The sequence below is a fragment of the Callithrix jacchus genome, chromosome 19 (assembly GCF_049354715.1).
Source record: "Callithrix jacchus isolate 240 chromosome 19, calJac240_pri, whole genome shotgun sequence".
NCBI classification, from domain to species: Eukaryota; Metazoa; Chordata; class Mammalia; order Primates; family Cebidae; genus Callithrix; species Callithrix jacchus.
The window spans coordinates 31,431,680-31,454,714 of record NC_133520.1 but is presented as its reverse complement, the minus strand read 5'-3'; the positions used below and the strand labels follow the sequence as shown (position 1 = coordinate 31,454,714).

Here is a 23,035-nt window from a genome sequence, read left to right as displayed (position 1 = left end):
CAGTGTGCTGTTTAAAAATGCCGTAAACTGGGTAGTTTATAAACCACAGAAATGTATGTCTCACAGTTCTGAAGTCTGAGAAGTTCAAGATCAATGCGTTTGCAGATTCAGTGTGTGGCGAGGGACGTCGTCCTGGTTCATGAATGGTGTCTTCTCGCTGTGGCTCACCTGGTGGAAGGAAAAAGAGCTCCCTTGGGCCCCTTTGACAAGGATATTAATCCCACCAGGACTTAATCACCTCTCCAAGGGCCCATCCTCCTAATACGATGGTATTGAGGGTTACAATTTCAACCTATGAATTTTGGGAGACAAACATTCACATCGTGGCACTTCCCATCATTCATCAACTCATCCCTGTGTGGACTCCCACTGCTCTGAATCAGCAAAACAGCTCCCACTGACAGCGCTGCTGCCCTGCATGTCTCCATTTTAACTCAAGTCTCACCTCACCTCGAAGCAGCACCCACCGCTGCTCACCATCTCTCCCTAACCAGCCTCTCCCAGCAACTTCAGAGACACCTGCTGCTCTTCTCCTCCCTCTCTGGCCCCTCCTTTGGGGTCTCCTCTGCAGATTTCTCCTCTGCTGCTTGTCCATTAAAGCTCAGAGTCCTGGGCTTTCCTGCTGCCCACCTTCTCCCTGGCTAATTTCATTCATACCTCTCTCATTAATCACCAACTGCAAATAACACATACATCTTTCGCCCAGGCTTATTTGTGCTCTGCCATTTGATATCACCCTTGGGATGTCTCAAAGGAGATCCATACTCAACAGTTCCTCAGACTCACGGTTCTCTCCAACGCTCTTCCCCATCTGAAAGCCTGGTTCTCTTCCATTCACTCTATGTACGCAGAGTGCCTCATCTCTCCACTCTATATCCACTGTCTATATACCACATCCTGCAGAGTCTATTTCCTAAATTTCTCTCAAATCCATCTGATCTTTTTCATCTTGACCACGGCCACGTACCCTAGTCCAAGCTAGTTCTAGCACCAGACCTCCTCACTGGGATATGCCACGCTATTCTGGACCATCCCAACTCCTTGCTAATCCACACTGCAGCCAGAACACATGCAAAACACATCTAATTACATCATTCCCTTCTTATTTATTTATTTATTTATTTATTTATTTTTTGAGACAGAGTCTGCCTCTGTCGCCCAGGCTGGGGTACAGTGGCATGATCTCAGTTCACTGCAACCTCTGCCTCCCAGGTTCAAGCAATTCTCCTGCTTCTGCCTTCCCAGTAGCTGGGACTACAGGCACATACTACCATGCCTGGCTATTTTTTTGCACTTTTTTTTAGTAGGAATGGGGTTTCACTGTGTGAGTCAGGATGGTCTCAATCTCCTGACCTCGTGATCTGCCTGCCTTGGCCTCCCAAGGTGCTGGGATCACAGGCGAGAGCCACTGCACCCGGTCACATCATCCCCTTCTTAACAACTTCCCGTGGCTCTTAGGGTAGACATAGAATTTCCTAACATGGGATGCAGGAAGTGTTATGGTTTGACACTCAGCTCGTCTCTGTACGGGGTTCTGAGTCACACAGCCTAAACTTGCAGTCTGACTTTGGCCCTCATTGCCAGTGGAACCTTGGGCAGTTTACCTTCTGAATCCTCTTGTGCCTCAATGTCCTCATCTGTAAAATAGCGATATAATGCTACTACCTCATATGGCTATTGTGAGAATTAAGTGCATTAAACACCTAGAGTGGTATCTGGCACATAGTAAGCATTCAGTGAGTGTGAGCTCTTTCCGCTCCTGCCTCTGGCCACGTCTCTCACCCCACTCTCTCCTCTCTGTTCTAGACGTGCTGGCTTTTTGTTTCTATTGACACCACGCTTCCTCTCTCCACAGGGCCTTTGCATGTTCTGTTCCTGCTGGGACTCTATTTCTTGGTCTTCAGCTATTCATTGCCAATGCAACCTTCAGATCACGATGCAAGTATAATTTTTTGCGGGGGGAAGCTTCCTGGAGTTCCCGGACTAGCACTAGTCATCAGTGCTATTTGATATTTATGTGTGATGATAATAATCTTTCTCTTCCATAAACGAGAGCAGAAATTGTGTTATTTTTGCAAACCTTGTAACTCCAGCATCCAGCAGAGTGCTCACATATAATAAAGGCTCTGTGAATGAAAGGCTAGTAAATGAAAGAGGATTGAAAGAGAGCACTTTAGGGGTGCTTCATAAATGTTCATTTAATCTGACAAGGTATCCCTACTGTGAAGGATCAAAAGGTTTGGGGATCCCTGTCCCCAAACAATTCCCCCACTCCCAACCACAGTACCTGAAAATTCACCACTAGGGCCCATCATTTGGGAAAGGCCTTAACATCTCTGAGGTCAAAACACATTAATTAGCCAACACATTAGCCACAGAGATGAGCTCCTCTCATTGTCTGTACTGCCCACAGCTAGTGTCGAGAGCAGCACCCTAGAGGCACAGAACGTTAGAATATTAGAGTATCAGAGCATGAAGTCACCCTTGGGGCCATCCAGCCATCTGCTTCACTGTGCAGATTTGGAAACTGAGGTCCAAAGAGGGGAAGGGAGGGATTCAACATCACATAGCAAATTTATGGTAGAACAAAGACTAGGATCCAAGTCCCTGAGCACCAGCCCAGGGCTCTATGCACTGCCCATTGCAGTTCACTAGTTCATTCATTTAATAAATACCACGCACCACTGTGGGCAAAAATCATATTCATACATACATAGAGAACTCTGCTCCAAAAGCAGCTAAATGGGCACTCTCCTAGAAGGGCTTATGACCATGCTGTGGAAGCCTACAGCAGAAAGCAGTCAATTCCAGGCTGAGTCAGGCCCTGCTTCACTAAGGAGGGGGTGATATTTGAAGTAAACCCTAATAACTAATCAGGGAAGGTGGGTGCAGTGGCTCATGCCTGTAATCTCAGCTCTTCAGGAGGCCGAGGTGGGTGGATCACAAGGTTGAGAGATCGAGACCATCCTGGCCAACATGGTAAAACCCCGTCTTTACTAAAAATACAAAAATTAGCCAGGCGTGATGGCACACACCTGCAGTCCCAGCTACTTGGGAGGCTGAGGCAGGAGAATACCTTGAACCCAGGAGGTGGAGGTTGCAGTGAGCAGAGATCGGGCCACTGCACTCCAACCTGGCAACAGAGCAAGACTCTGTCTAAAAAAATAAAGTAATTAAATAAAAATAAATAAATAAATCAGGGAAAAGGCAGGATAGGCATCTTAGCCTGAATAAATAGCACCCATCCTGGGATTAAGGGATCAGATGTATGCTTGGGGAGCTGCCCTTGACTGCTTGTAAAGTTACAGGGAAACGGAAAGGAGGCAGAGAACCAGGACCTAAAAGGGAGTAAGAGCCAAGTGAGAAGAGGAGAATAAGTTGGAGGAGCGGCTGCTCTACCTCTGTTTTGTCAGAAGCTTTCTGAAACCCTGAGGATTGCCCTTCTTTCCCACCATTACTAAGTCAACTGAGGATAGACAACCACCTCTTCCCCCAGCTCCCTGCTTCCAGAGGATTATGTAACCAAGTCCAAGCTCACATCACTCACCACACGACAGCCAGTAAGCTGAGAGATAAGATGTTGGGGCAAAGGAAGCAACCCTATTCAGAAAGCCAGAAAACCAAGATGGCGGACCAGCATCATAAAGAACCATCTGAAGTCAGCATGAGCTTTAGGCTCTTTTTTATGTTAACGGGAGGGGGAAGAAGAAGGTGTTGGGATCAAGAGGTGCCCAACGACAGCAGACACCTGGGTGCCGGCGAGAGTCCAAGGAGGTTGTAAAACTTCTTTTTTCTAGGTCAGGTCACAATGTTCCTATAAATCTTTAGCATAACATTGTTATTTGTCTGTATTCTCCCTTATCTCCTTGGGGGTTAGTTTGGGGGAAAGAACTGTTATCATTCTTTTTAAAGTTGAACTGCAAGCTAAACTCCTATAATTATCTGGTCTATGTACAGAACTAAGAGGAAGCTTATAATCTATGGTACCTCTGAGGGGCAGAGGCAAAATGGAGTCAGTTATGCTAAGCCTCCCTCTACTGTTTCAATTTCCCCATTGTCTAAGTTTCATCCCACAGTCTTGTGGGACTGGGGACAATGGGACATCATCTCACCTGCCAAACAGGGTTGACAAGGGGTGACTGTGGAATGAAACCATTTGACCTGGCTAAGGAAATATTTCGTAGTGCCATTTTTAGGAACAATGGTCGTGGGCATTTCCCTTTTGCTTTGATAGTTTTAGTGAGACATGCACAACCTTTGTTTACACAGTACATAAGTTCTACTAGAATGTAAACCACCATGACCAAAAGAAGAACATCAAGGCTGAATTTAAGAATGCCTCCCAAGATTGACGGAATTACCCTAGGAATCCAGGGGAATAGGTCTGTAAAGCAGTCTCTGAAAGTGCCCCAGATTAAGCCTGCTTTGGTGTTCTAAGGTTTGTTAGAGCCAGGTAGCATGTTGTCGAATTTTATCAATACGGGTCTGAAGAGGAGGAATTAAGCTAGTAACAGGTGGCTAGCTTAGGGAGGCCATTTGGTCAGTAGAAAGTATGCTTTCAGGCTTGTGGGTCCTCACGATTGCTTTGCATGTACTGTCTGATGAGAGAATGCATAAGAAAGCAGCATGGGTCCTCTAGGTATGGAGTTAATCGGTCGGGTCCTATGGGTGATTTGAGAAAGCAGCTTCCATACGTCTAATGCATCAGCAGCTACATGATTGAAATTATGTGTACAGGAGCAACTATAGGATCAGAGTGACTGAACTGAACAAGGTTTAAGATGACAAATCTGGCAGTGTGATGGGTTAGTGGAAGAGGCAATAGATTGAGAAATCCTAACTAAAGAGTTGTTTGACAGGGAAACAAAAATCCCTAAAGGACATGCAAGACACACACGGGATACGTTTTCACTTTACTTACCTTTTTTGTGAAAGAGTAGCTTTAGGTCTTTCCGGGGCTCACAAGCCCACTGTTTTCCTGGGTTAGTGAGGTGTCTTCTGGTGGTGCTGCCTTGACCTGAGTATGATGTGCACATGGCTTTACTCCAGCAAGTTGAACTGATGAGTGTGCATTCAGCAGCTCAAATGGCCTTGTCCACTTGGCAGCAAATTGGTGTTCAGGTCCTTGTTATTTCCAGATATTTAGGAGGACCCAATTTCCCAGCTGAAAAGGATATAAGACCACATCTGTGGGACGAGTGGTCCTGCTAGGAGCAGACTCATGAACAGAAGTTAGTATAGTGCCTAGAGTATAGTGCCAAAGCAAGAAGAGATTTGGAAATTGCCAAACCTCTTAAAACATTAGTTAGGTCTCCCACCAGGACAAAAACCTAGAATGCGCTACCAGATAATATTTCAAAGGGGCTCAATCTGAACCTACTTTAGGGAGCCACTCTAATCCACAACAGCAATCAGCAGCATCTTATCCCAAGTCCAGTTAGTTTCTTGATATATTTTGGCAATGCTTCTTTTTAGAGTATGCTTCATCTTTTCAGTTTTTCCTGTGGGTTGTGGTCTCCAAGATGATAATCTAAGCATCACAGATAGTCTTTTTTGAATTAAGATTGGTGGGTATTAACTACAGAATACGTTACCCCTGTATCAATAAGAAAGTCAGTAAGTTTGTTCCCCACTGTCAATTTTACCCAGGGCTCCTGTGGGAATGACAGCAGTTGCCTAAGCAAACATATTCAATGTATGTTCACAGCATACTCGAAAAAGAAGCATTGCCAAAATATATCGAGAAACCAACTGGACTTGGGATGAGATGTTGCTGATTGCTGTTGTGGATTAGAGTGGCTCCCTAAAGTAGTTTCAGATTGAACCCCTTTGAAATATTATCTGGTAGCCCATTCTAGGTTTTTGTCCTGGTGGGAGACCTAACTAATGTTTTAAGAGGTTTGGCAATTACCAAATCTCTTTTTGCTTTGGCACTATACTCTAGGCACTATACTACATATATGTTTACAGGAGAAGCTTTGAGTATTTATGAGGGTGGTCCTGACACATGTGCATTGAACATACATGTTACATATGACCCGTGTTTACCTTGGGGTGAAAACTTAACATTTACATGTACTACAGTCAGGCCCTGTGCATCAAAAGGTCTTTTCAGAACACAAAGGTATGTAAATGCATAATCTCTATAACCAGCCAAAACCAGTTGATGGTCAGAAGTATTATTGTCAGGAGAAAATTAGTGAAATCAGTCTTTTGTCCAATCAAAGCTATATTTACGGCTGGTGGAACTGAGATTCAGTTAGTCAGCATCTATGAACTGGATGAGCTGCAATTGTTTTAATATTGCTTATCTTAAAGCCTGAGCTTTTTAACTGCTAGAGAAAAAGAGAAACCTCGGGTCATTGAGAATATAGCTTATTCTCTAAGTGTAGGGATGCATGACTTAACTCTTGCCTGGCATGGCCTTAGGTCTCGTTTATCATTTGATATTTTATGGCCACAAAATTGCAGTTATGTCAGTCTTAGGACCTGTATTTTAACATTAATGTTGATCAGTTATTGTATCTAAACCACAAAAGGGAGGGGGTATAATGAGGTGGGTCTGACTTCCCATTACATTATGCTTAGAACACTAAGTTTTTAGGGGTTTTCTGGGGTCCCCTTGGCCAAGATGGTGGGAGGGGGGAACCTAAGATTTTATTTTTAGTTGACATTCTTTCATTTGGCCAAGATATACCAAAGGCAGCCTAAGTGACCAAACTTTTATCTTGTTCCCTCTTGCTGCCGGGGGTGTTGCGGCTACTTGCCCCAGGTTCATCGTCTCCCTCAGTAGGATCCCTGCGGTTAAGGAGCTCAAAGCCAAAAGACTTACAGTCAATTACATGTTTTAGGCCAGATGGGAATGGAGGTGGGCAAGTGTTCATTAACCCTTAAAACCTTTTAAGTAACATAAGAGCCAAAACCAAAAAGCAAAGTTACAAAGCTGACCTTTTTATAAGTTCTATGAGTCGAGCCATCAGCTGTTTAGGCATCTGTGTACCTATATTTTGAGGATCTGAACTAATTTTACTTCTTAAAACTGGCCCTTGCAATCTCATGTGCCCACCTCTTCATGATAGTCCCTGGGCCTAGCAGGATTGAATAGCTTTTTAAACTCTGAAGTTCACAGGTAGAAAGAGAAAGGTAAACCCAATTTCTATAAGCTATAAATAGCTCAAAAAGAAAAAGGGCTTTGTTGACTCTGGAAAACAAAGCATAAAGAATTAGCAACATTTCAAACTTAATTTCGGATTAGATTTTGAGGACATTTGTCAAAGATGTTAGAGCCTCAAAACATTTGATCAAAACAGAACCACAGGTCTTTGGAAAATAACATTCATTTAACAAAAGTGATAATCGAAAGACTTTAAAAGCAATACAGAAAGTTACATGAATATAAAGCCTTAACCTTTCGAAAGCTCAGTTTTCCTAAGTAATCAAAAACCTGATGAAGATAACATAAGAATTAGAAACTATCTTAAGAAGATGTACAGTATTTCCTTTTTTTTTCTTTGAGACAGGGTATCACTCTGTCATCCAGACTGAAGTGCAGTGGTGCAGTCATGGCTCACTGCAGCCTTGAACACTGGGCTCAAGTGATCCTCCCACCTTAGCCTCTCTGGTAGCTAAGACTACAGGCATGCACCACCACACTCAGCTAATTTATAATTATTTTTCAGAGATGGGGGTCTCGCTATGTTGCCCAGCCTTGTCTCAAACGAGCTTCAAGTGAGCCTCCTACCTCATCCCCTCAAAGCCCTGGGGTTACAGGCATGAGCCACTGTTGCCCAGCCTAAAATATTTCTTGGGCCAGCTACCAAAAAGGCAAAGAAAAATTTTCTGTTGTGTGATTGCTTCTCCCTGTGGGAAGGCCATTTAAATAACCTGTAAATCAAACCTGATGAAAACAATGCTTGAATTAAACCAGACACAGGAAGGCTGTTCAAGACTATAAGCAGCTCAGCCCAAGCTTGTAGCACTTGCCACACAACAACCAACGAGTCTAGAGACAAGGTGTGTGGCAAAGAAAGCCACCTTATCCAGAGAGCCAGAAAACCGAGGAGATGGCAGACTAGCATCATAAAGGACCGTCTGAAGTCAGCATAAACTTTAGGCTCTTTTGTTTCTTTTTTTGAGACGGAGTTTCGCTCTTGTTGCCCAGGCTGGAGTGCAATGGCACAATCTTGGCTCACCGAAATCTCTGCCTCCTGGGTTCAAACGATTCTCTTGCCTCAGCCTCCTGAGTAGCTGAGATTACAGGCACTTGCCACCATGCCTAGCTAACTTTTGTATTTCAGTAGAGATGGAGTTTCACCATGTTGATCAGGTTGGCCTTGACCTCCTGACCTCAGGTGATCCAACCACCTCAGCTCCCAAAGTGCTGGCACAGGCATGAACCGTGGCACCCGGCCCCTCTACTCTTACAATGAAACCTGCTGTTGCTTCTCCCACCAAGAAACCATTCAGATAGATTCATCCGTGTTCTAGATGGAAAAACTGGGCTGTAGCCTGGGAGAAGCCAGACAGGGACAAAGCCAAAGTTAATACAGAGGATGGAGCTTCTAGGGTATAGGGGATGGGTCTGGGCTAGGGAGCTGGGAACCTAGGTTCTATGCTTGTCCCAGTTTTGATGTTGGCCCTGACAGTGCTGTTTCTCATCAAGCTCTGCCAGCTTAAGGGGTCACAGGGCCATGCCAGATAGAGGGCTGCCAGCGTCACTGGGCACAAGACTGCTTCCCACAGCTCTCCTTCCTCCAGCCCCTCTGCTCCACATTCTGGAAACCTGGGTACCCTTCACCCACCTAGCTCTGTCCCACAGTGAGATTTATTGCTGGCTGCCCTGCCATCTGCCCCGGGGTAATAAATCAGGATAGAGCAGAATTGCAATCACCCCATGCATGGTGTGTATAAAAGGAGAAGGGCTAAGGGAAACACAGAACCTCCGCGGATCTTAGAGAGAGCCCCAGACTGAGGGAAGCATGGACGCATGGAGAGGAATGCCTCGCTGGGGACTGCTGCTGCTGCTCTGGGGCTCCTGCACCTTCGGTCTCCCGACAGAAACCACCACCTTTGAACGGTAATTGGTAACACAATCAGAGAAGGGGTGGGAGGGGTGCAGGGCTCCCACCTTCCCAACACCCTGGCTTTTCCGTATGTGGTGTCATTCACTCCTTATAATCAGCTGGATAGGGAGGCATGGACCTGTTCAGAGAGGTAAAGAGACTTGCCCAATAAATAAGTGGCACTATTAGTCAGGTCTAGAAGCTGTGTCTTTTGCTTCCTGCCCAGAGCACCATGCTAAGACCTGTAAAGAACTCAGAAATGATTAGGACATGCCCCTTGCTCTTGAGGAGCTCACAGCCTGACTACTAAGGACTATTAAGAAGGGCATAGGTGGCCGGGCATGGTGGTTTGTGTCTGTAATCCCAGCACTTTGGGAGGCCGAGGCAGGAGTATCACTTGAGGTCAGGAGTTCAAGAACAGCCTGATCAACATGAGGAAACCCCCTCTCTACTGAAAATACGAAAGTTAGCCAGGCATGGTGGCATGTGCCTGTAATCCCAGCTACTCGAGAGGCTGAGGCAGGAGGATTGATTGAGCCCTGGAGGTGGAGGTTGCAGTGAGCCAAGATTACACCACTGCACTCCAGCCTGGGCAACAGAGTGAGACTCCATCTCAAAAAAAAAAGGTGGGGGCGTGAGTACAGTTAAGTCTACCAGGGAAGCAGCCGTATCGTGGCTAATTGCAAAGCTTATAGAGTTGAATTGCCTTCATTTAAATTTTGCTTCACTAGTAGAACACATTAGGTCTGGAACCATGGGCAGGTTATTTAACCTCTCCAAGTCTCAGTTTACCATTTGAAACAGGGATGATAATAACAGTGCCTGCTTTGAGGATTTAATGAGATCAGGCATAGAAAGCCAGGCACGTTTCAAGAGCCCAGCTACTATTAGTACTACAGGATGGATTCTTACAAATATGAAAAGCAAGGCTGCAGCAGCCCACAGCTAGGAGAAAACCCTAGCCTCCACTAGGAGCCAGGCCCTGTGGGAACAAGTGATTCGTTAAGACCGAAGAAGAAAGCTGGGCACGGAGGCTCATGCCTATACTTTCAGCACTTGAGAGGCTGAGATGGGTGGCTCGCTTGAGCTCATGAGTTCAAGACCAGCCTGGGCAACATGGTGAAACCTTGTTGCTATAAAAAATACTAAAATTTTTTAGTGCTAGGTGTGGTGGTGCACACCTGTAGTCCCAGCTACTTGGGAGGCTGAAGTGAAAGGATTGGCTCAGCCTGGGAGGTGGAGGCTGCAGTGGGCAGAGACTGAGCCACTGCACTCCAGCCTGGATCATAGAGCCAGCCCTTATCTAAAAAACAAAAACAAACAAACAAACAAAAAGACTGAAGAAGGGGAAGAGGCAGTGTTTGAGAGACGGCCTCACAGAGAAAGGCGTTTTCAATTTGGGGACGGCAGATGTGACCAGTAATACAGAAAGTAGGAAGGCACATTTTAATCATGGTAATATTTGCTAAGCCTACAAAATACTTAGGGTTTCACAGGATCTTCTTACATGTCTCATCTCAAGTCATGTTCCCAACAGTTCAGCATTCCGCTTTGCAAATGAGGACACAGAGGCTCAAGGAGGTGATATGTAAGAGGCTGAGCCTCAACACACCCTGGGCCTTTTGCTTCCAAAGCTGCTTTCTCTTGCTCTGCGGCTCTCAGGGAATAATTGCTGAGTTGTGAGCATGGGGTAAGAGGATGGGTGCTTCAGAGCAGCACCACCCCCAGGATAAGGTAGAGGAAAGTAAAAACATCTTCCCCTGTTGTTATCCAAAAGAGAAACAGAATGGAATTGGGCAAGGGGTGGAGAAGGAATCCAGCTTTTGAAACAGAACTATAGCAATTCTGCTACCTGCTGTGGGCAGAACATCATGCGAGGTACTTGGGGCAGATGAATGAATAAGCTCCATTCTCAAGGTGGACGTGTGCATGTACACACTCACAATTTACATTTATTGAGCAGTGGGCACATGGTTTCATCTGCACAGGGACTCTGAGGTAGGGGCTACCATTAGGCCCATTTTTAGAAACGAGTTAATGGAGGCTTAGAGACCCAGAGAGGTTAGGTAGCTTTCTCAGAATCACACAGGTGGGAAGGGGATTCATGCATGCCCCCCTGCAACCACTGTCTTCACCACCATATGGTGCCAGTTCCACAAGCTGTAGAGTGCAGGCTGTGAGGCCCAAGGAAAAACAGAGCAGAAGCCCAAGGAAAGGTGAGGCCAATATGGGCTGGAGGCCTTGGGGCAAGCTTCCTGGAGGTGGGGGTACATGTTGGGCCTTGAAGAATTAAAGAACTGGGGGGAAAACGAAGGGGAGAAGGAAAGAATTTTCTGAAAAGGAATGGCAAAAAGAAGTCCAAAGCATAGGCTGTTTGTTTGGAGTAAATAGCAGGAAATGCAACCTCTTTAGGGTCAGATCTCTGACCCTCCATTTTCCCATCTGTAAAGAGGGAGTAATAAAATCAACCACCTCATGAGATCAAATAAAATGATGATGTGAAAATATGTTGGTAACAGTAACTGTGATAGGAAGATGAAAATCATTTCTGTTACAATACCATGCCGCTAGGCATAAAAGTTGCATTCATGTTCATGGGCAAAATGGGGGTAAGTAGAATGCACGGGATACAGGAAGGATGTCAGAAGGAAAGGCAGCGTACGTATAGGAGGACCAGCCACTGAGAAGAAAGGGGGAATCTCCGTGTGTATGGGAAAGTCTATTGCAGAGCTAACTGGGACCTTCTGGCTTCTGTCCTGGGAACTTCTGGCAAACAGCTAGATACATCTTCCTCTGGGTTTTGGCAAACAGCCTTTATGTCAGGATTCAGGGGACCCTATATGGGAAATAGGGCGAGACATGCTCTGAATCCCTGCTCCAGCATTTCTGAGTCACCTTCATCCCTGTGAGCCTTCATTTTCTCACCTATAAAACGGATGACCGCTGGTGTGCAGAGTTGCTATGCGGTCTGCATGGGTGTGTGTACTACGTTGGTGTGCATTCCTTCAGTAGTAGCTCAGTGTAGTCAGTTTCCCAGGTCTCTTTAATTCTGCCTCTCAAAGATGATGGGAAAACATCTGGACAAGAAGCCAAGAGACTGGGACATAACTTTCCAAGGACGAGGTGCATGGTGCTCTGCATCTCTCTAGACCCAACGCAGCTCAGGGGTTCCTCTCCACCACAGCCCTGGCCGGATGCCTGTCCCCAGATGTCCTGGAAACCTCTCAGCCGCTGTGGGCATCTGCTGTCACCTAGCGGCCGCCCATGGCACTGTCTCCCCGCCAGCCCCCAGTTTTGACAGGGGCACTCCCTGGCCTTCATCTCCTTAGAGGGAATGTCTGTGCCTGTTTCCTGTCTGTCCTCCCTCCAGCTCGAGTTTCTTAAAAGCAGCCAGATTGTTATCGTTCTAGCTCCAGTTTCCAGCACAGTGAGGCACAAAGTAGTTGTTCAGCAGGTGATTATGGAATGAATGAATGAATGAATGAATGAATGAATGAATGAACAGGCCATAACAAATGGCCTTGTCTAATCAAAATTAGACAACAGAAGGAAGTCACTTCAGGGTTATTTAATCCCAGGGCAGACGACTCTTCTAAATTGACTCTTGACAAGCGGTAACTCTTATAAATGCTCCAGAGGCCCTCAGGGACAGAAGTGATTTCCAGGTGGCTGTATTAGAGCCGTTAGAGGCGTTTGTACTAAAGCAGGGGTTTGGCCTGGAGGACCCTATCATTATGGGTACACACTTTTTTATATGTGCTTCCTCCACCCTGGGCCAGGATCTCCCTCAAGAGAATGCCCTCAATCCGAGAAAGCCTGAAGGAACGAGGTGTGGACATGGCCAGGCTTGGACCTGAGAGGATGGCCCTTGTCAACATCACCTCCTCTGTGATCCTCACCAACTACATGGACGTGAGTGCCTGGCTCAGCCCTTCGCTCCCTCTCTCCCTCCTTTCCATAGCCTAGGGCTTTCTTTGCCACAGGACCCACCCTCTCCAGGCTGTGTTTGACTAAGGTGCTGGGGAACGGAACACGTGAACACGCTAGAGAATTCCCACTTTCAGCCGGGTGCAGTGGCTCGCACCTGTAATCCCAGCCCTTTGGGAGGCGGAGGCAGGAGGAGGCAGGAGGATCACCTGAGGTCGGGAGTTTGAGACCAGCCTGACCAACATGGAGCAATCCTGTCTCTACTAAAAACACAAAATTAGCCGGGCGTGGAGGTGCATGCCTGCAATCCCAGCTATTCAGGAGGCTGAAGCAGGAGAACCGCCTGAACCCAGGAGGCAGAGGTTGCAGTGAGCCAAGATTACACCACTGCACTCCAGCCTGGGCAACAAGAGCAAAACTCCATCTCAAAAAAAAAAAAAAAAATCCCATTTTCCAGCTGGAAGTCCTGAGCACAGAAGACAGGAGGGCACTCAGGAGCCAGTCAGGGGCAGGGTTAGGTTTGGAACTCAGCCCAGGCCTCAGCCCAGGTGTCACAGGTGGGTGGGAAGGGGTGTGTGACTCAGGTGGGGTTTCTGTGACCTGGCCCAGCACAGCGGGCTTCCTGCCCTAGCAGATCCTCAAGGGTCAAGGTCGCTTCCTGCTTCATTCTCAATGTTTTTATTTCACCCTCTTGTCTTACTGAGACTCACTTTCTGGAATGCCAAGGGATGATGCTAAGCCTCCTAACAGTTCCTGCAGGAAAATGGAAACCCAAAGAGGCTATAGGACCTCACCTGGGCCAAATCTCCTCCCAAGAGCCAAGAGTGGGGCCAGGCAAGACCCCAAGACCCAAGCTCCCCTGAGCCCCTCCAGCCCTCTCTTTCTTTTTACCCCCGCAGACCCAGTACTATGGTGAGATTGGCATCGGCACCCCACCCCAGACCTTCAAAGTTGTCTTTGACACTGGTTCGTCCAACGTTTGGGTGCCTTCCTCCAAGTGCAGCCGTCTCTACACTGCCTGTGGTGAGACCTAAGACCCACGATGCCTCTCCCCAAGTCCCCCTGCCCTGCTGTGCATGAGCAATCCTGCCTCTCACCCAGCTCCATCCCCGTTACCGCCAAGGGAGTGGCTTCCTCTCTGCCTCTGTTCCCACTGACACTTAGGGTAGAGAGGCAGATGTTTCCCATTTTTCTGATATAGCCACTAAGGTAAAAGAAAAAAAAAAAAAGGCAAGCTCCAAGAACCCCTGACCACCCAGAAGGCCACTCTCCAGTCTTCCTGAAATTGAGACAAGACTGAATTCTCAAACCCATCCCAGGAACTCAGAACTCTTCCACCCCTAGTCTTTTTTTTTTTTTTTTGAGATGGAGTTTCGCTTTTGTTGCCCAGGCTGGAGTGCAATGGTGTGATCTCGGCTCACTGCAACCTCCATCTCCTGGGTTCAAATGATTCTCCTGCCTCAACCTCCTGAGTAGTTGGGATTACAGGCTCTTGCCACTACACCCAGCTAATTTTCTGGTATTTTTGGTAAAGACAGGATTTCACAACGTTAGCCAGGCTGGTCTCGAACTCCTGGCCTCAGGTGACCTGCCCACCTCAGCCTCCCAAAGTGCTGGGATTACAGGCCTGAGCCACCACGCCCAGATTCCATCCCCAGTCTTAATCAACAGCCTCTTATTGTGCACTTACTCTGTGCGCAGCATCTTCTTTGGTGCCATCGGTGTAGTGATTACTTTAAATTCCTTCATTTAGGACAAAATTCTCCAGGTACGGGCGCATGAGGGGTGGCCCAAGAAAGCCAGTCCTTGATTGATGAAGCACATAGTCCAAGCCCCCTGACCTAGGGCCACTCATCCCTTCATCTAAGCTAAGTCCTAAGCCACACCAGCCATACCCACAATGCACCCTGCCTCTGAGTCCCCCTGTCTGGGCCACTCTTGGACAAACCCGAGCCTGCGTTCCCCTGCCAGTGTATCACAAGCTCTTCGATGCTTCGGATTCCTCCAGCTATAAGCACAATGGGACGGAACTTACCCTCCGCTATTCAACAGGAACAGTCAGTGGCTTTCTGAGCCAGGACGTCATCACTGTAAGTGGGGCCGCCATAGGTCATCTGCCCCCTACCCCTTCTGTTCCCAGGCCTCTCCTGACCCTCCAGGGCCCACACCTGGGGGAAGGTGCACTGCAGCCCACTTGAAGCCTGGGGAGCTAAGGAACACCGTGCTCTGCCGCATCTGACTGGAGCTGCAAAATAGCAGTACCTATGGGGGAGCAAGCCTGGGCTGCGGGCTCACCGTTGGGTGACTTATGGAGGCTTTTGCATCTAACTTAACTTTAATCTAACGCAGGGCTTGTCCTGAGCCCCACGGCTGCAGTCAAGTCACTTGTCCAAGTTCACCAGCTCTGACTGGGCTCTTAGCTACACCTTAGACTGAAATCCAGGGGCAGAGGCAGGGGCAGGGTGAGTTTTAGGGTCTGGCATAGGTTTTAAGGTTGCACTTGAGGTTGACCTTGGGAATTAGGTCAAGACCTGCTTTTCTTTTTCATTTGGCCCATGTCTGACCCTTTCCTCATGCTGGAGTTTCTCAGCCCCTGCTCTGTCACTTAGGGGAGGGGTACACATGGGACCTGAGAGGAAATCCGGGTGATTCCTGCCTCCTTCCCTTTTTCTGTGAACTCAGGTATAAAGGAGGAAGAAGGGCAAGCTTGGTTGTGCTGGAGAAAGTCTTCGCCCATGATAAGGGAGAATGCCAAGACCCAGTACGGCCGGGCATGAAAGCTAGACCACTGGGGAAGGGGAGGGGAGATTTGGCAGCTTTACCACCCTCTCAACCTTTGCTGTCCAGTCCCTGGTCAACTCCAGCTCTCTCTGGGTTCCGCAGCAGAGATGTGTATTGGCACAGAGTGTGTGCGTGCAGAGTCTAGGAAATACTCTTATCCTGATTTCTGTACCCTGGAGCATGTGTGCCCCTGGGATCCCTAGTGTAGAAGCCCAGACCAGACTCTGGCCAAGGAGTGGGCAGTGGGCTTGGTCTCCTCTGGTCCTTCCTCCCACAGGTGGGTGGAATCACGGTGACGCAGACGTTTGGAGAGGTCACGGAGATGCCCGCCTTACCCTTCATGCTGGCCGAGTTCGATGGGGTTGTGGGCATGGGCTTCAGTGAACAGGCCATTGGCAAGGTTACTCCTCTCTTCGACAACATCATCTCCCAAGGGCTGCTAAAAGAGGACGTCTTCTCTTTCTACTACAACAGGTGGGGACCGGGACCCCAGGGACTCCAGGGACACCAGGGGCTGAGGTGGGGGAGGAGAGGGAAGAAGAGCTGGGGAGTGAAAAGGGAGCCTGGGCCAGAATTGTTTGTGAGTAGGTGACAGCCAGTCAGTATCTAGAGCTGCATTAGCAAATATGGAAGCCACGACTGAAACGTGAATTTATTAGGTACAGTTAAGCATCAATTAAGCATTCAACAGGTGCCTCTTAGTTGCACTAGCCACATGTCAAATGCTTGGCAGCCATGGTGGCTGGTAACTACGGTCTTGGACGATGCAGATAGAGAACATTCCCAGCATGGCAGGACATTCTATTTATTTATTTATTTTTTGAGATGGAGTTTCGCTCTTGTTACCCAGGCTGGAGTGCAATGGTGCGATCTCGGCTCACCGCAACCTCCGCCTCCTGGGTTGAGGCAATTCTCCTGCCTCAGCCTCCTGAGTAGCTGGGATTACAGGCACACACCACCATGCCAGCTAATGTTTTGTATCTTTAGTAGAGACGGGGTTTCACCATGTTGACCAGGATGGTCTCGATCTCTTGACCTCGTGATCCACCTGCCTCTGCCTCCCAAAGTGCTGGGATTACAGGCTTGAACCGGGCCGGCAGGACATTCTAATAGACGGTACCACTCTGGAGGAAGAGGAGATGCCAGGTGGGGGTGATGGAAAATAAGGTGTTTCTGTGACCTGGAACCCTGCCTGTGAGGGCCATGGCTCCTCCCACACAGAGACAGCCCACTTCAGTCATCCATTAGATCCCTCATTTGCTTGTTTGCTCACTCACCAGTTCAGTAAATGCTGTGTGCCAAGCCCTGTGGTAGGCTCTGGGGGTACAGCAGTGAACATAGTGATCAAGGCAGAATCCGTACTCCTCTACCCACATAGCGCTTACAGGCTAATGAGGAAGACAAGACATATTCCAACGTAATGAGTGTCACAGGCAGGCAGCGAGTGTGCTGCTGAAAACCATGGATGCTTTTCAGTTCTAGGCTGAGCTTATATGCAGCTCAGCCAGCCTTGGGGAAGCTGTTGTCAGCTCTTGCACAGGGTTGGGTTTTACTCCAAACTGCTGGGTTTAGGCAGATGGCATGAGTTGGAGATAAGAGGGGCTGGGAGCAGTGGCTCACGATTGAATCCCAGCACTTTGGGGAGGCCAAGGTGAGAGGATCACTTGACCCCAGGAGTTAAGGCTGCAGTGAGCAGTGATTGTGCCACTGCACTCCAGCTAAGGCAACAGAGTGAGCTCCAATCTCAAAAAAAAAAAAAATCACAAGGGTGAGAACACAAGGCCAGTGGCAAAAAGAATAGAGGAGAGGAGGTCAGGCTCAGTGGCTCATTCCTGTAATCCCAGCACTTTGGGAGGCTGAGGTGGGTGGATCACAAGTTCGGGAGTTTGAGAGCAGCCTGGCCAATATGGTGAAGCCCCATCTCTACTGAAAATACAAAAATTAGCCAAGTGTGGTCGCACACATCTGTAGTCCCAGCTACTCAGGAGGCTGAGGCAGAAGAATCGCTTGAGGTGAGGCAGAGGTTGCAGTGAGCTGAGATCACACCACGGTGCTCCAGCCTGGGCAACAGAGTGAGGCTCCATCTCAAAAAAAAAAAAAAAAAAGAATAGCAGAGAGGACTGGAGTCCAGAGACATCTCAGAGTGAATGGAGAGGAGTCTCTGGTTTAGTGATGGAAAGGGAGGCCTTGAGAAAAAGCCAATTGGTGGCTCTGCAGTTGGGGTGGTCTTCAGAAGAGCGTTTTAGAGGAGGTGGGGACACGGCCAGATGGCAAGCAGTTAAGAGGCAGATGTGGGTGTCAGGAAGTGGAGGTCATGAGATGTAGGCTGCCCTGGGAAATTCAACAGTGAAGGGAATGGGGGTGGTGTGTGGGGTGAGATCCAGAGCAGGAGAGGAAGGGTGGGTGTTTGAAAATGCTAGAGGACGCTCGAGTGATGCCCGTAGGTGGAGGAAGAAGCCAATGGAAAGAAAGAGATAAAAAATGTAGAAAGAGGAGGAGCTAAGTGGGGGCACCAGAATTGGAGGTCATGGAAGAGAGGAGGATCCAGCAGACAGGAAGAAGCCAGGCTTTCAGAGGAGAGGGCCGGCCTCTTCCTTCATCTTGGGATGGGAAGGAGGGAACACCTGGAGAGATCCTAAAGTGTTGGGAGAGGAGCAGGAGGGAAGTTGTGCTGGCACATATGCATCGTTCCGAATTTGTAGAAACACAAGCAGTCTGCAGTTGCACAAAATAACATATGGACACCTACGCACCCATGCACACATTGTGCATGTGTGAATTCTAGTATGAATTCTGGAAAAATACATCCCACACACATGCATGCCCTGGAGAACAGGCCTATAGTAGTCCCTGAGCCAAGTGCAACGTGGAGGAAAGGAAGACGAGGGGAATCAGCTCCAGACTGGCACCAGGGGTCTGGCTCCAGCGCCACACTTGTTCACTCATGGCCTTGGTAACTTCAGGCAGGAGACTTCACCTCTTGGTGACTCCATTGCCTGGAGAGCAAAGAGAGTACATGACACCCACCCTGCCAAACAGCAGGGCTGATGAGGCTTGCATAAAATGAAGCGTCCTTTCCGCTGTCTCTTTCTCTGCAGAGATTCCGAGTAAGGAGAAAGAATCCCCACATGGCTGTGACCTTCCAGTATTCCCTGAGAACCTGACCTAGAATCGCACACACCACTGGCCCACAGCTCGAATCAGCAAGCCCAGCCTCCACTAGATCCTGAAGTTCTCTGTCCCTCCTCCCAGCTCTCTCCATACCCCCCACCCATCCCACACCCAACATCCTCCCCAGGGTCCCCTCCCATGCACTGCTCAATCAGCAGCAACCCAACCCCCGAGCGAGGGGCGTCCATTTGTGTCTTGTTCAATCTGCTCGCTCTCCTTGGACCTGCACCTTTTCTGTGACCTCTTTGGGGATGCTTTTTGGGGCACAGCTGGACTACCCTGGAACACCCTCTGGTTGGGCTTGGGGAGGGGCAAGATAGGCAGAGAAGCAGTAGGGCCTGCGTGCTCCCCAGCAGCAGTCCGCGCTGGCTGGCTGTCACATATGCCTCTGCCCTAGAGCCCTCTGTCCTGCCCTGCACCCTTGCCCAACTCTCCCCGATTGCCTGAGTCCCTGGGTCCTGGAAGTTATGGGTTTCCAAGAGTTTCTGATCTTTCTTTTAGGAATTCCCAGTCGCTGGGAGGACAGATTGTGCTGGGAGGCAGTGACCCACAGCATTATGAAGGGAATTTCCACTATATCAACCTCATCAGGACTGGCCTCTGGCAGATTCCAATGAAGGGGTTAGAAATCCTCAACACTCCCCAGGCTCCAAAAATTGCTGTTATCACTGGGGTTGGGGTGGGTGGGGAAGGGGGATCCTGCCCTCTTTCCGATGCAGCCACTTCTTAAGCACAGCCACCATTTACTCTCTGCCTGCTCTGTCCAGCCTGGGGAACAGAGAAGGGAGGGGGACCTGGGGAGAAGCAGTGGAGGGCGACAGTACCTTCCTTCCTCCACTCACGGCCTCAGTGGGCCACCAGTGTGGTCTCCACCCATCCACCCACACTCAGGAAGGACACGCAGCCTGGAGGTGCCCCATTGGCCTTCTGTCTGTCTGACCGACTGTGTCCTCCCCCAGGGTGTCTGTGGGGTCATCCACCTTGCTCTGTGAAGACGGCTGCCTGGCATTGGTGGACACCGGTGCATCCTACATCTCAGGTTCTACCAGCTCCATAGAGAAGCTCATGGAGGCCTTGGGGGCCAAGAAGAGGCTGTTTGATGTAAGAAGCCAAAGAGGGAAGGTGCTGCGGGTGGAGGGAGCACCACCTGGTCTTCGCTCACAAATCCCCCAGGCAGCATGAGGTCCCATCTCAGGCCTTTGCTTGTGTGCCTCACTCACACTCTCCACACCTGTGGCTGGTCACCCACGGGGAGGGGCACTGTGCTCAGCCCCCTCCAGCACAGAGTCCAGGCAGCCAGTGCAGGACCCCTTGTCTTCTGAGATACCTTCCACTCTCAAGAAGGCTCCCTTTGCCCCCACCACAGTATGTCGTGAAGTGTAACGAGGGCCCTACGCTCCCCGACATCTCTTTCCACCTGGGAGGCAAAGAATACACGCTCACCAGCGCGGACTATGTATTTCAGGTGAGGTTCGAGTAGGCCCCCTTGGTGGCAGGGAGGAAGGCTGGACAAAGACCCCCAAAAGGGGAAAGATTACAATGCTCGGATCATGTTAGAACCGTAGTTCTCAAACTCGGCTGTGCATGTCACCTGGAGAGCTCTGAAAAATCCTGGTACCGGGGCCCCATCCCATACCTATTAAATCAGAACCTCTAGGAGTGGTACCCAGGGCTTGGTCTCCCCAGGTGATTCCAATGTGTGGCCATGTTTGGGAATCACTGTGCCTGTTCCCTCATCTCCATTTTCTCATCAAATGCTCCCAGTCATCTTAGGCTCCTATATTCTGATCCTCTTTTCATCATCAATAGGCTTAGAGAAGGTGAAGAGCTTGTCTAGGTTCAGAAGCTAAGGCGAACTGTGGGCTCCTATAGGAAGTATGGTGCCTGATGCATTATTTGCCTGGCATCTAGCATGGGACCTAAATGCAGGAGTGGTGCAGTCCATGACGGAGCAAAATGGCCAAGAAGTGAGGGAGGCTCCATGTGGCTAGGGGAGAGGGGGCGAAGGGGGAATGTGACTGAAGACAGCTGCTGGGGTCAGGCAAGGTGACAGGAGAATGCTGAGGTGCTGGGTAATGAGAAACTCTCCCCCTTCCTGCAGGAATCCTACAGTAGTAAAAAGCTGTGCACACTGGCCATCCATGCCATGGATATCCCACCACCCACTGGACCCACCTGGGCCCTGGGCGCCACCTTTATCCGAAAGTTCTACACAGAGTTTGATCGTGGTAACAGCCGCATTGGCTTCGCCTTGGCCCGCTGAGGCCCTCTGTTGCCCGGGCGGCCCTGCCTTCAGCCCTGGCCCAGAGCTGGAACACTCTCTGGGATGCCCCTCTGCCTGGGCTTATGCCGTCACATGGAAGCACCGGGTATGGAGCTCCTGCTGGAGGCGTGCCCTGACCCCTGCACCAGCCCTTCCCTGCTTTGAAGACAAATAGAATAAAGACTTCATGTTCACAGCCTGTTGCATCCAGGTTCACTAGGGTTTAGGATGGAGGGAGGGGCTGCGTGATCACGTATGGATAGGAAGTGACACAGACAAGCTACACATTCACGCTGGCCATCAGCAGGACTCAGGTGGAGCTGTTTTACACAACCTCAGGTGGGAAGCCTGAAGAGAGCCGGCACCAAGCCCCCTCTACTCTCTCAGGGACCAAGCCTACTGCTGTGGCAGTAGACCGTGGCTCAGAAAGTTCTCTCAGCTCACAGAAGCCAGCTCTGAGTTCAGACTCTGCTCTGCTGAGCTAGTCAGCCCTGTCTCTTGTCCCTGCAAAACTCCCCTCTACTCTCCTTACTGCCCCTGCCCATGCCCCATGTAGCCATTTACACAGGCAGTCTAAGGCACTACCACCTAAAACCATAGAACACCAGAGATTCAGTCAATACTTCCACTTTATAGGTGGGGAAACTGAGGCCCAGAGAATGGAAGGCCTTGCCCAAGATTACTCAGTCAAGAATCAAGTAGTGGCCGGGCGCGGTGGCTCACGCCTGTAATCCCAACACTTTGGGGGGCTGAGGCAGGTGGATCACGAGGTCAAGAGATGGAGACCATCCTGGCCAACATGGTGAAACCCCGTCGCTATAAATACTAAAAATACAAAAATTAGCTGGGCATGGTGGAGTGTGCCTGTAGTCCCAGCTACTTTGGAGGCAGAGGCAGGGGAATTGCTTGAACCTGGGAGGCAAAGGTTGCAGTGAACCAAGATCGCGCCACTGCACTCCAGCCTGGTGCCTGGTGACAGAGCAAGACTCCACCTCAAAAAAAAAAAAAAAAAGAATCAAGTCGTGAAGAATACTGAAAGATAGTGAAGAATCAAGACTGGAACCCAGTCCGTCTAAAGCAGGTCCTGGGGGCTTTCCACTTTATCACAAGCAGTGGGTACTGTCACAAGTACAGTGCTTCACACACCCTGGTTCAGGGCCACGTGCACAAGCACACAGGTGCACACATGCACTGCTATCCTCCATCCCATCCACTGGGACTCCCCAGGCTGAAGTCTTTTCTCTCACTCTTATTATTAGGCTGTCTGGGGGCATGTGTAACTCAGGGAATGAGAAATCAACATCCACCTGGAGCCACGGAAGGTGTCTTTCTTCACCACAGTTGCTCACCTCTCTTTTGACAGAAAATCACGAGGCACTGAACAGCCTAACCAGGCCCTCAGTACCTCTAGAGTCCCTGCAAGAGTCCCTGTGCAGAGCCAAGAACCCAAGCCTGGGTTTCAGAACCCTGGACTCCCACTGATTCTCCATGTTCTCTTGTCCTGCATAGCTGTACTTTCTCACTGCCAAGGAAGTGTTGGAGGCCAGGGTCTTTTCCAGCTCCATCTCGGGGCTCCATGACCTTCAGAAGGCAGGCACCACCCCACATCTCCTTCACTGTCCAATATGGCAGCCACATGTGACTATTTACACTAAGATTAAAATTAATTAAAATCGAATAAAATCAACGTTTCTAGTGGTCACTACGCTGGACAGCACAGATATAGAACATTTCTATCACTGCAGAAGTCATGCTAGGCAGAGCTGGATTCTGGACAGCAGTAAGCATAGGAGCCTTGTGGCTGAGAGGTTCCAGGATAGACCAGAGGTAA

The 23,035-nt window shown here is 49.2% G+C and overlaps 1 protein-coding gene across 1 annotated transcript; it reads left to right on the top strand.

Moving 5' to 3' along the window:
• Positions 1-8,934: 8,934 nt before the first annotated feature.
• On the top strand, positions 8,935-21,398 carry REN (renin). The gene is made up of 10 exons (XM_008985481.5): positions 8,935-9,076; positions 12,842-12,974; positions 13,889-14,012; positions 14,961-15,079; positions 16,048-16,244; positions 18,869-18,877; positions 19,443-19,562; positions 19,901-20,042; positions 20,308-20,406; positions 21,043-21,398. Exons 1-10 carry the CDS (start codon positions 8,979-8,981, stop codon positions 21,202-21,204), a joined length of 1,203 nt encoding a protein of 400 aa, XP_008983729.4. The 5' UTR covers positions 8,935-8,978; the 3' UTR covers positions 21,205-21,398.
• The last annotated feature ends 1,637 nt before the right edge of the window (positions 21,399-23,035 follow it).

Coding starts and splice junctions, on each gene's coding strand:
- REN (XM_008985481.5), top strand. CDS start 8,979: ATGGACGCATGGAGAGGAATGCCTCGCTGGGGACTGCTGCTGCTGCTC. Junction 9,077..12,841: donor GAAACCACCACCTTTGAACG/GTAATTGGTAAC, acceptor ACCCTGGGCCAG/GATCTCCCTCAAGAGAATGC. Junction 19,563..19,900: donor TGGCAGATTCCAATGAAGGG/GTTAGAAATCCT, acceptor GTCCTCCCCCAG/GGTGTCTGTGGGGTCATCCA.